The following is a 13,145-nucleotide window of genomic DNA, read 5'->3' as shown; positions in this document are numbered from 1 at the left end:
CCTGAAAATTTTACTTCAATAGCGTGGCAGCGTGCTCATTTTCATTGTCCTGATAAACGATGCACAGTCACACCAGTCTGCTTTGGAGCAGGTTTCCATCCAGTATGTTTTGGTATACTACTTCATTCATCATTCCCTCTAGACTATCTCGTTTCCCAGTTTCTAGCAGTGAAAAACATCCTCACAACATGATGCTGTACACACCATGCTTCACTCTTGGTGTGGTATTGACCAGGTGTTAAGCCGTGTCTCATTTCCCTCGTAAACCTGACATCTGGAAAGCAAAGGACTCATCTCACTCCTCAGTTCAAACACTAGCTCCTCCAATGAGAAATTCCATTGATCGAGGACCTTGACAGGGGAGCAAGGCGGAAGGAGGCAGCAATGTTTGGGGAAATTGAGACGTTTCTTCCTATATTACTTCATTTAAACTGGACATCTAAAAAAGATGCAATCATGTCACTGACGCATCCAAAGTTAAACAAATTATTACGATCACCAAAAATGTCCACTCCAAGCTTCACGTTTCAAGTGGAATTGAACTAAAGTCAAATATAATCAATGCTACTCCAATATAATCTAATGTTACACTTTCAAAGATGATCATGATTAGTCTATCTCAAGTATGTCTACACTCAGACCATGAGCACAGCGCATTGTGGTTTTGGAATGACTCCTAAATATGTAAGAAGTTGCTGCTTATGCTTATGTATTACATTTTTATTTTATGTATGGAGTTGGGCATTGGACAAAATGTCACCCTACCGCACTAAAAAAGGCTGGTGAGGTGTACTTAATAATCATGAATCAGTGTTATGAAGTCACTTTAATAACAAATACCGCTACTAATAAAAAAAAAGACAATCAGCAATGTATGTACAGTCCCCCTCAAAAATATTGGAACAGTAAAATCAATTCCTTTGTTTTTGTTGTTGTATACCAAAGACATTTGTGTTTCAGATCCAAAGATATACTGTATATGAGACAAAAGTTTAGAATTCCAGCTTTTATTTGTGTTAAACAACTCAGTATAGAACTTTTTTTTGTTTGTTTAAAGCCAAATACTTCTCAAATGAGTAGAAGTATTGGAACAGATATTATTAAATCAATTAAAGGGAATACCATTTGGTGTCATAATCCATACTTGTAATAACCCATCAAGCCCGAGATCCATTGATTTTAGCAGACTGTTGCATTCTTCTTCCAAATGCTTTTTCCAGGCTTTTAATCCAGCCTCTGTCAGTTCTGTCTTTTTTCTTGGGCTTTCTTGTTTCAGTCTCCTTCTTCAGAGGAAAATGCATCCTCTATTGGGTTAAGGTCCAGTGATTGGCTTGACCAGTCAAAGACCTTCTAATTTTTCCCCTTGATGAAGTCCTCTGTTGTGTTGGCAGTGTGTTGCATGAAGAAGTGTCTCACAATTATTTGGGATCAATTTTTCTGAAAATTGCTAGAGAAATTGGTTTTGTAGACTTCAGAATTTATTCTGCTTCTCCCATCATAAGTTACATCATCAATAAAGATTAGTGATCTTACCGAAGAAGCAGCCAGCCAAGGCCAAGCCATGACATTACCACCACCATGCTTCACAGATAAACTTGTGCATTTTGAATCATAAGCAGACCATCTCTTTCTCCATGCTTTGGCCTTTTCATGACTTTGGTAGAGATTAATATTTGTCAATAAAACTCCATAAAACACTGCAAAATCCAATCTGTGGTTCTGATTCTTTTTTGCTGATGAGTGGTTTGCATCTTGTGGAATGGGCTGTATATTTGTTCTCTGCAAGTCTTCTCCAAACAGTGGATTTTGATACTTTCCCACCTGTCCTGAGGAGGTTGGCACTAATGTGACTGACTGCTGTCTTTGGGATTTTCTTCACAGCTCTCAAAATGTTTTTGTCATCAAGTGCTGTTTATACCCTTGGTAAACGTGTTCAATGTCAGTTGCTCAGTACACCAGTAGTTTCTTTTCTTTTCATCACATTCCAGATTGCGCTATTGACTATGCCCAATCGTATAGCTCTGATTTATTTTCCCTCTCTTCTCAGCATCAAAATGGTTTCCTTTTCTCACATAGACAGCTGTCTGGTCTTCGTGTTTGCTTAATAGCTGAATCTGTTTTCATAGGTGAAACCCAAGGACAAAAATAAGTAGTAATGTTTTAGTAATCAATATAAAAGGTAACGAGAGGCAACTAGCAACACCCATCACTCACATTCCAATACTTTTGCATATGTAACCCAGTTGAAAAAATTTCTATCGTAAAAAGTTCAAATAGAGTAGCAATTAGGTTTTATTCCTACAAGGTGGGGGGAATATTTGTTAAAGTGTGATCTGAATTTATTTTCTTTTGGCATTTGAATTTCAATGTGTTTTATTAATTTGTGAGGAAAAATACAGTGAAGAAAATTAGTATTTGAACACCCTTCTATATTGCAAGTTCTCCCACTTAGAAATCATGGTGGGGTCTGAAATTTTCATCGAAGGTGCATGTCCACTGTGAGAGAGATAATCTACAAAGAAAAATCCAGAAATCACAATGTATGATTTTTTTCAACAATTTATTTGTGTGATACAGCTTCAAATAAGTATTTGAACACCTGAGAAAACAAATATAATTAATATTTGGTACAGTAGCCTTTGTTTGCAATTACAAAGGTCAAACATTTCCTGTAGTTGTTCACCAGATTTGCACACACTGTAGGAGTGTCCACTCCTCCACACAGATCATCTCTAGGACAGACAGGTTTTTGGGCTGTCGCTGAGAAACACCGAGTTTCAGCTCCCTCCAAAGATTTTCTATTGGGTTTAGGTCTGGAGAACTTTGATATGCTTCTTACGGAGCCACTCCTTGGTTTTTCTGGCTTTGTGCTTCAGGTCATTGTCATGTTGAAATACTCAGCCACGACCCATCTTCAATGCTCTGACTGAGGGAAAGAGGTTGTTCCAAAAAACCTCACAATACATGGCCGTGGTCATCCTCTCCTTAATACAGTGCAGTCATCCTGTCCCATGTGCAGAAAAACACCCCCAAACCTTGATGCTACCACCCCCATGCTTCACAGTAGGGATGGTGTTCTTGGGATGGAACTCATAATTCATCGTCTTCCAATCGCAGTTAGTGGAACTATGTCCAAAAAGTTCCATTTTGGTCTCATCTGAACACAAAACTTTCTCCCATGACTCCTCTGTATCATCCAAATGGTCATTGGCAAATTTAAGACGGGCCTTAACATGTGCTGGTTTAAGCAGGGGAACCTTGCGTGCATTGCAGGATTTCAAACCATGACGTCTTGGTGTATTACCAACAGTTACCTTGGAAACCGTGGTCCCATCTCTTTTTAGGTCATTGACCAAGTCCTGTTGTGTAGTCTTGGGCTGATTCCTCACCTTTCTAAGGATCATTGAGACCCCGTGAGGTGATTTCTTGCATGGGCCTCCACTCAGATTAAGATTGACCATCATGTTTAGCTTCTTCTATTTTCTAATGATTTTCTAATGATTGCTCCAACACTTTTAGAGGCGGACTAAGAGGTCTTTGAGGGTCAGAATTCTAGCTCATAGACGTGTTCAAATACTTATTTGCAGCTGTATCACACAATCATAAAAAAAAATCATACATTGTGATTTCTGGATTTTTCTTTTTAAATTATCTCTCTCACAGTGGACATGCACGATGAAAATTTCAGAACCCTCCATGATTTATAAGTGGAAGAACTTGCAATATAGCAGGGTGTTCAATTACCTATTTTCTTCACTTTACTTTTGTTTGTCATTTTATTATTGTAACCTGTGTTTAAGAAGGAAAGGAAGTTTCGTGTTGAGGGGGAGTTGAAGAGAGAGAGAGAAAGAGAGAAGAGAAAAGCGTGAAGGAGTGCGAAGGACGAGTGGCTAGTTTGAAGAAAAGAAATGTTAAAGGCGGATATTTATTAACATTGATGAACATGTTCGACAAGGATTGTTGACAGTTCAATTGTGATAGTGTGTCATTTGAGTGGACTACTCAAATCACGTCGTAACGTGCTGTAATTAGCCGCTAACACCGAGACTAAGCGAATGCATGGAACTTTGCTTGGACGGTAGTGACAAGCTAACGCAAGCTAGGCGAGGCCTGTGTTGGACCACGAGGGAAAAGACGACAACGAGGACGACAGCTTCGCAACGGATTGGACCGTGAGGACTTGGATGATGCTTGACTATGTGTAAGATTGTTAAAAAAGTGGGGAGTTTATATGGTAGCTTGGTTGTTTAAATTAGGATAACCTTAACTCTTAAGAGGAAATATTATTTCAGAGACCTATTGAGAGGGTATAAGTGCACAAGTAAAGAGTAAAGTTGTAATAGAAGTTTAGAGTAATTACTATTAAGTTAATTGATTAGTTCCTAATTTTGATTGAGGAAACAACTGAGGTTGGTCACCTCTCATCCAAGTATTATACACTAGAGAGGTGCTACACATACTTGAATAGTAGATGGCTTCAAACATCTAGATGTAAAAAGCATAAAATAAAAGTTGGAATCCTGAACATTTGTCAAATATTCATGTTTTGTTCTGAAACCCAAATTCTGTATACAAGAAAAATGAAGGAATTGACCTTGCATTTTCAATACTTTTGGAGGAGACTGTATGTTCCAATGAAAACAGTTTTCAGGAATGACAGAACAGATTAATTGTCATTTGAAGGTCTGCACCACATACGATCCAGCTAATGTTCATACGTATTTCATCAGTTAAGCAGATTTATTTGATCTATACAGTACAAGAGAAAACCGTGAAAAAGTGCAAAGGACGAGTGTCTGGTTTGAAGAAAAGAAAAGTTAAAGGCGAACATTTATCAACATTGATCAACACGTTCGACAAGGATTGTTGACAGTTCAATTGTTATAGTGTGTCGTTTGAGTGGACTACTCAAATCACGTCGTAACGTGGTGGAATTAGACGCTAATACCGGGACTAACCGGAAGCATGGAACTTTGCTGGGACGCTAGTGACAAGCTAACGCAAGCAAGGCGAGGCCTGTGTTGGACCACGAGGAAGAAGATGACAACAAGACGAAAGCTTCGCAACAGATCGGACCGAGAGGACTCGGATGGTGTTGGACAAGTGGACACAACCTTCAACTTTCTTTACTCCTCCCATATGAAACACTGCAGGGACATTGGGGTTTGAATTTCTTTTGTTTTGCCGGCTATATTCATGTTTCAGACGTGATTTTTCCGTTTATAGCCAGAATTCCGTCTTTTTAAATTGCATAGATAAAAGAAAAAAAATGAAATTTTTGAACCCGTGCCAGAATCCACACTCGTTCATTTACCGGTCCGACTTTTACAAGCTAGGTGGAAATTTGATACACATGTGTTAATTGGTCGAATGTTGAACACATGTTGATGTTGTGGAACACATTCGATCGATGAAAATGCTTGTTGTATACAAGGCAGTTTATGGGCCATTTGCAAGTGAGCACGATATCGGTGCTCGAGAGGAAAGATGCCTCTCAAGTGAAAGAAAATATGTCAAAAATGAGTTCCAATGGAATTGAATGGAATGAGAAATCGTTGATACAGTTAGAAAGAAGGAAGTTACCACTCCGTTAAGTGACTTCATACGGAAAATCGATCTATCGGGTAAAGCATTGTGCATTGGAAGTTCACGCGAAATGACAAAAACACCTCAACAAATGGAAGCAAGGAAAATGAACTTTTCCATTGCTGGTATATTTGGATGTCAACCCAAGAACAACAAACCTTGCAGACTTCATCCCTTGTTTACTTCCACTATTATCGGTATTGAGAGGCAAGATCCAAAACAACTAAACCCCAGTTGCAGACAGTGTAGTCAATAATGAGGTAAGAGTTCAGAAGCAATTTGTAAAAATGTCTGTATTATTTACTCATAACAAAACATGATGTTAATAATTATCAAATTCATGGGTTTCATTCATTTACAAAAGCAAGAAATTAAAACGTTTTTGAATGGATATGATATACACGTTATGAAAGCATGCATTCGTACCATGATGCAAATCTGCATTCAATTTATTTCACTTCTAGTAGTTTACTTAGTTGAAATTTGTATTTGACTTGTGATTTTGTGGGGTAAAGGTATGCACCTAAACAATTAATGATCATATTGTGTATATTTTGAAAACAGAATATCATTTATTTATAGATGTACTAGATATATTTAATTCATAATACAATTTATAAAACTTTCATGTGAAAATTTGTGATCATCTTTTGATCACCCTTGCATCCCCTAGACTCCCGGCTATTTTTCATTCTGTCAAGTCACATGTCTGATATGTGTTTGGGCCCTTAGCTTAGCTTAGCCTAGCTTAGCTCATGTGTGCTTTGTCTACCTGTTATGTTGACTTTGTTTATATGAATGTGTGTTTGTTGTGTATACATATTTGATTTTCCAACTTTTATTCTGTTATTAAATTTTCACACTTTTTAGTCCATAATCAGGTCTATTATTATTGTCTTGATGTGATTGTTTAAAGACAGAAACTATCAGTACACTAAGGTTTTGGACTTGGTCGTTGTTTTTAAAGAGCACTATTCCAGGTATTTACAGTACTGACACAAATCATCTTTTCATGACTGCCAATAGCAATTATCTTAATTTTATTGTGGTTTAATTGAATTTAATTCATTTAAGAAAACTTAACACTCCTTAATATCGAGACAGAACAACGTCCAGGTCACTTTCATTGTTTTGACCAGAATAGCTAGGAATGTTGCAAGTAAGAGACTTGTGAAAAGCCCAAATTGTTGAATCTTTGTGACATCAGACAAGAGGGTTTGACTGTCATGGTCTAAGAGTCCTATTTTTATCTATTTGCCGACTCGAAGCAGGCTGCTTTGTCCTCCTCAGGTCTGTCAGTTTGGACTGGCAGCCAACTCCCCGTGGTCCCAAACGTCTTCTATTTGGAATCAACAATAGATGTAGACATATTTCTAGCCTCCTGTAGATCTCTCCCACAAGACCATCATGTCTTCTTCTTCTTTTCCTTTCGGCTTGTCCCGTTAGGGGTCGCCACCATCGTGTCTTCATGAGTAAAAGACAATCTCTTTGAATTCATACTTAGATTGTGCTCTGACATACACTGTCAACCATGGGACCTGAAATAGACATGTGTGTACCCTTCTAAATCATGTCCAACCAATTGCATGGACCAAAGGTAGAAACATCTGAAGGATGATCAGGGGACACATAATGCACTTGAGCTAGATTCTGAGATTCGATTCAAAGGCTGTGATTTAAAAAAATAATTATATTGTCATTGGAAGGTGAAGAATTTTAAGGGAACAATCAATTTATTCGACTTTGAAATACTGGCTGTAACGTAAGGAAATGTGGAAAAAGTGAAACACTAGGGGGATTTACATGGACAGCTTGTATTTTGATTACAATCTGGTTAGAAGCCCAAACTGAATGAAAACGCTTCATGTAAACACTTCAATATATACATGCCGACTGAATGGAATCTCATTCGGAATCACAGTTGTGGAATAATATTTTGCCAAATTGATCTGCAATAAATTTTTGTCATGTCAACCTTCAGTCGGAATGGTGCCGGGTTGTGCTCTGTCTGCCCAGGCTTTGTCTGCACCATGATGTCATCGTTTACGCATGGAAACATGGTGGATTCCAGGCAGAGCTTTTTTTTAAAGTACTGTACTTGTACCTTTGATTTTTGTCCAGCTCACGCATGATTAAAAGCGTAAAAACAATTCCAAGTACTTGGCTAAAGAGACGCCTGATGCTCCTCTTGATTGATGACATTTGTCTGCATGTCACACAACTGTTCCGATAAAATGCATAGCACGTTTGTACACCACATTGGAATAGATTACGTTACATGTAAAAAGTTGACCAGGGATCTTAATTGTGAATGATTTCATTCAGAGGACAAAATGTCAGCAAACCCTGCCACTGCGATGCACTGTATCATACTGCAAAATGTTCTTTTGTAAAACTGCATGAAAAAGAAAGTTTGGAAACACATTATCTTGTCCCTTCACTTCTTTTGTACACCTCCAGTTGGCTAACGTTGTCTTTGTGCTCTCCTTCTGTGACCTTTGAATATAAAGAGGTGGGAAAAGAGTATTTATGCACTCAGCTACTTTTATAATCCTTTTAGACAAACTGTTGGAAAGATGGACACACACACACACAAATTTACATTTATTTTCGTTTGACTTTCAGATTCCAGAAAGTGGAGCAGCTGAGAAACGCCCAGCTGCACAAAAGACTAATTCTACTCCCCGTCCAGTCACCAATAAGAACAATTCAACTTCTTCCACTGGGACCAAAACCGCTGGTAAATGAAAACACACACACAACTGGAAAAAAAAAATATGAAGACGCTCCAGTCTCCACAGCAGTACTTAACCCTCTAATTTTTCCATCCATCCATCCATCCATCCATCCATCCATCCATCCATCCATCCATTTTCTTTGCCGCTTATCCTCATGAGGGTCACGGGGAGTGCTGGAGCCTATCCCAGCTGTCAATGGGCAGGAGGCAGGGTACATCCCGAACTGGTTGCCTGCCAATCGCAGGGCACTTAGAGACAAACAGCCGCACTCACAAACACACCTAGGGTCAATTTAGAGTGTCCAATTAATGTTGCATGTTTTTGGGAAGTGGGAGGAAACCAGAGTGCTCGGAGAAAACCCACGCAGGCACGGGGAGAACATGCAAAAGCCACACAGGTGGGGCCGGGATCGAACCCTGGACCTCAGATCTATGAGGCTAACACTTTCCAGCTGATCCACCGTGCCGCCCCCTCTTATTTTTAATTTTTTTTAAAATACTTTTTAAATTTGGCGGCATGGTGGCGCACCTGTAGGGCATTGGGTTCACAGTTCTGAGCATCAGGGTTAAATCCTGGCTATCTGGAGTTTTCATGTTCTCCCCGTGCATGTGTGGGTATTATCTGGGTACTCTGATTTCCTCCCACATCCCAAAAACATGCATTCATTGTACACTTTAAATTGCCCATAGGTGTGATTTTGAGTGCGACTGTTGTTTGTCTCCATGTGCCCTGCGATTGGCTGCCAACCAGTTTAGGTTGTACCCTGGCTCATGCCCCAAGACAGCTGGGATAGGCTCCAGTACTCCCGCGACCCTCGTGAGGCTAAGCAGCTCAGAAAAAGGATTAATGGATGGTAATCTAAAAAATGATTAATCCAAATAATTTTCAAGATGTCACCATTATAGAACTTTTATATTCATGGTGGGCATAAGGCATATGTAAAAATAGTTTTGGTCTGGCAGACCACCTTGGATTGCTGGCTGCCGGTGATGTTTTCTCAACTGGATGCATTATAACATTAGTGTTTTATAGGCCCCTCCCTCTTCATTGTGCCTGTAACATCAACAGAATGTACACAAATTTTTTTTGTGCAACTTGGACCTAAATGTATTGTTACGGTGGCACCATGAGCACATTGTTTTAAGGATAGGGCTTTGAACCTGGATTCTCGCCTCTTGGTGTGAAGTTTGAGTTTGAATGGCCTGTTCCTGCTCACCCACAACTTAATGAGGATAATTGTTTTAGTCCAGCGTAGTCTCATTACTTCTCCATTGTCAAAGCACCGATGTAACATTTATTTGCTGTTTTCTTCTTACAGCAAACAAAAATGACAAGACTGAGAGCAAGTCAGGAGAGGCCAAGAAAACCAAAACTACCGGTGAGAAAATTTTACAATTTAGAATGATCAATTAATTGTTTAAAATTTACAAAACTGTACTTTCCATTGACACAAAATAACTTTATGATTTTCAATAAGCCTGAAAAATTACATTGACAGGACATCTATTTAATTGACACAACAAATATCATTATAATGGGTCAATGCATCACTTCTTTAAGGTTGTCTCGTTTCTGCAGCTCGTCCACGTCCAGCTTCCATCACCTCTCTGACGACTCCAGCTAACACAGCCAATGGTGAAGCTGCTCCCACCCAACGTCGCAGGGTCATCACCAAGCCTCCTGTTCCTAAGCAAACCACTCTGGAAAAGAAACCAGCAGTGCCCCGTGCTCCTCGAACCCTCAGGCCCATTAATGCACCAACACCAGACCTGAAGAATATCCGTTCCAAGATTGGGTCCATTGACAACATTAAGTACCAGCCTGGTGGAGGAAAGGTAGGACAACCAAATGGGCTGAATGCTGGGTTTGCAAATCTTGACATAGTTATTACTTCACAAATTGCTAGTGCAAGAGCTACCTCTACTCTGGGTCGAAAGCTGCTGATAAATTTAGCTTTTTTTTTTTTTTTTTTGAGTTTGTGTGTGTATTGTGAACTTTTAACATGCTAAAAGTTCAGATATATCTAATGTTAAAAAAATACAAGGGGTAGTTGAAAAGTAATGAGCCCAATTTAATTTAAGCCACTATTTTTTTAAGTCTGAAATGTTCACGGTTGGCGGCACGGTAGAGCTGATGTAGAGCGTTGGCCTCACAGTTCTGAGGACTGAAGTCCCAATCCCGGTGACTCTAAATTGCCCCCAGGTGTGATTGTGGGGTCTGTCTCCATGTGCCTTGCGGTTGACTGGCAACCAGTTCAGGGTGTACCCTGCCTCCTGTCTGATGACATCTGGGAATGGCTCCAGCACTCCCGCGATCTTCGTGAGGATAAGCGGCTCAGAAAATGGATGGATGGAGGGATGTTCACAATTATTATTTAAAAAAAATGCCGGAAGGTTGAGCTAAAACAAGTTTTGTTTACACATGTTCTCTTCCTGTCAGCCATTCTGGAAATGACCTAATTATTAGATGTCCATCAGAAACAAAGAGCTATGATTAAATTTATTTATTGCAAATTTCATTTATTGCAGAACCACCACTAAACATCTTGAAAAGGTTGCAATGTAGCTATGCTACTGTCAAAAAATGGGTGTCCAAGATCAAGGTTTAAGAAAAAGAGCTTGCTTTGAGTAACCTCCAAGACAACTAAAGGAGTGGCAGACAATATTCAGCAGTTAATCCGGGCAATAGTGCAAGGCTAAATTCAAATTCAAAATTTAAATTAAATTAAATATGGCTCGTTACCTTTTCACTGCCCCTCATAATGTGCAAGACTAATTTGCATTGATAATACCATATCAACTTTATTTGATCCGTAATTTGCCACAGCTAAACCCACAATGGGGTATAAATACAATTGCGTACCATCTTTGCACCAATGTCATATTAGCCTGTTCTGTACACTTACTGTACATGCTTTGTAGAAGCTCCCATTTGTATGGTTCCAAGCACCATCCTGTTCCTTACAATATCACAGTGACATATCCACTCTTTCTGTGCATGCATGCTATATTTAAAAGGACAAAGGTGCATCCGTGTTGATTGCTAGCATGCTTCATGCATACCTCGTTTTCTTTTGGGGTGTTTTTTGTGCTTCTTGGGGAAATACGTTTAAAAGGGTTTTCTGATATCACAATTATTAATCCATTTGATCATCTTTTGATGTGAATTCCGCAGGGATTGGTTACAGCAGGTGTTTGTCCTGTAATTGTTGTTCAATCTTATTCAGTTCAGTTTTACCTGAGACATAATTTCTGGTGACGTTGAATTCAGTTAGTTTGACTTCTTTACTATACAAATTATCTTTTACCAGTAAATATTGAGAAAATATACAATACATACTCTATGTCTTTATATCAGAACATAAGGATTATACAGTATTCCGGCATAATGCTGCAAATTCAGCAATGATCATGTCCTTTCCTTTGCCGTTCCAATAAAATATCGTGGCCATTTTTAAAAGTTACAAGCATATAACAAAACAAGCTCCAACTTTAAAAATACGTTTATCAAATTTAAAACAAATGTAGTTATTTAAATGGGAGAAATTTGGTTATTGCTGTTTCTGGGGAGTCATGGGGCCAAGTTTTCCATTCGGTACCTTGAGAGGGAAAAATGAGAAGAGGGGAGTGATGCTATTCCAAAAATGATGTTAAGATAAAATCACATTTGTTCCCTATTCCCCTTTGTGCAAATCATTAGTGTTTTTCCTCCTATGGTATTCAAATGTCCCCCTTTACTCATCATAGACTATACTTTTTTTTTTTTTTTTGCTTTGCAAAAAAAAGTGGAGTTCGAAATGTTTTCATACTGATTAATCATCAAATGTTTCAAGTAAAGTAATTTAATGTCTTTATGACACATCAGTTTTCGCGGGTAGACCCACACAATTGAACTCTCCACTTCACTGCTCTCCTGTTTCCCAACCTGTTGAAGGCACAGCATATGAAGGTGTATAAAGAATACAAAGTAACCTGTTAATAGGAGGGCTTATCGAAGATGTAATGTTCTCTTCTAGCTCTTGTTACACATCTCTAATCAGTGGACTTCCTTCACCTTCACGCCTCCTTTCTTTTGACCAATCTTACTGAAACCATATAGCATACATGCACCAGCACCTCACTGCCTGCATCATGATTTGTTGCACTGGCTCAGTGATCTATAATGATCCTATTTTTTTTTTTTTTTTTTGCTTTCAGCATAGGCCTACTGTTTTACTTTTTTTCATCTTCACCAATGAGCAACCTGACTCAATTTTCTCAATCAGTTTGGCTTTTCATCTTACTTAGTACTTGTAAATCTGATTTTACAGTTAGATGTGGTTTGAAAACACTGTCACAATGGATTTTAAATGAAGCAAACTACAATTGAAATGTAGATTAAATATAATAATAAAAATAAACCTTTTCAAAAATACAAACCCAACTCCAATGAAGTTGGGACATTGTGTTAAACAAACAGAATAGAATGATTCGCAAATCATGTTCAACCTATACACTACAAAGGCAAAGTTTATTGTTTTTAGAAAATAATTATTAACTTGGAAATTTATGGCTGCAACATGTTCCATAAAAGCTGGGACATGCTCATGTTTACCGCTATGTTAAGTCACCTTTTCTTCATCAACATTCAATAAACAGGGAACTCAGGAAACTAATTGTTGAAGCTTTGAAGGTGGAATTCTTTCCCATTCTTGCTTGATGTACAGTTTCAGTTCTTCAACAATCTGAGGTCCCCATTATCGTATTTTACAGTACATAATGAATCACACATTTTCAATGGGAGAAAAGTCTGGACTGCAGTCAGGCCAGTCAAGTACCTGCC

The 13,145-nt window shown here is 38.6% G+C and overlaps 1 protein-coding gene across 8 annotated transcripts in view; it reads left to right on the top strand.

Annotated features, from left to right (window-relative positions):
• Positions 1-13,145, top strand: part of map4l (microtubule associated protein 4 like) — a 53,921-nt gene that overhangs the window by 21,481 nt on the left and 19,295 nt on the right. For 7 of the 8 annotated variants that reach the window (XR_009797877.1, XM_061840157.1, XM_061840155.1 and 4 more), the window contains 3 exons: positions 8,212-8,326; positions 9,643-9,702; positions 9,903-10,159. Coding sequence is in view for 7 of the 8 variants with exons in the window: in XM_061840157.1 (XP_061696141.1) it covers positions 8,212-8,326; positions 9,643-9,702; positions 9,903-10,159 (432 nt within the window). In the remaining variant the exon portion in view is untranslated. Of the gene's footprint in view, positions 1-4,757; positions 4,926-8,211; positions 8,327-9,642; positions 9,703-9,902; positions 10,160-13,145 lie in introns of those variants that run through there. The other variant, XM_061840156.1, reaches the window with a different exon arrangement.

This window comes from Syngnathoides biaculeatus, chromosome 13 (assembly GCF_019802595.1).
Source record: "Syngnathoides biaculeatus isolate LvHL_M chromosome 13, ASM1980259v1, whole genome shotgun sequence".
Classification (NCBI taxonomy): Eukaryota; Metazoa; Chordata; class Actinopteri; order Syngnathiformes; family Syngnathidae; genus Syngnathoides; species Syngnathoides biaculeatus.
This window is presented reverse-complemented; position numbering and strand designations above follow the sequence as displayed.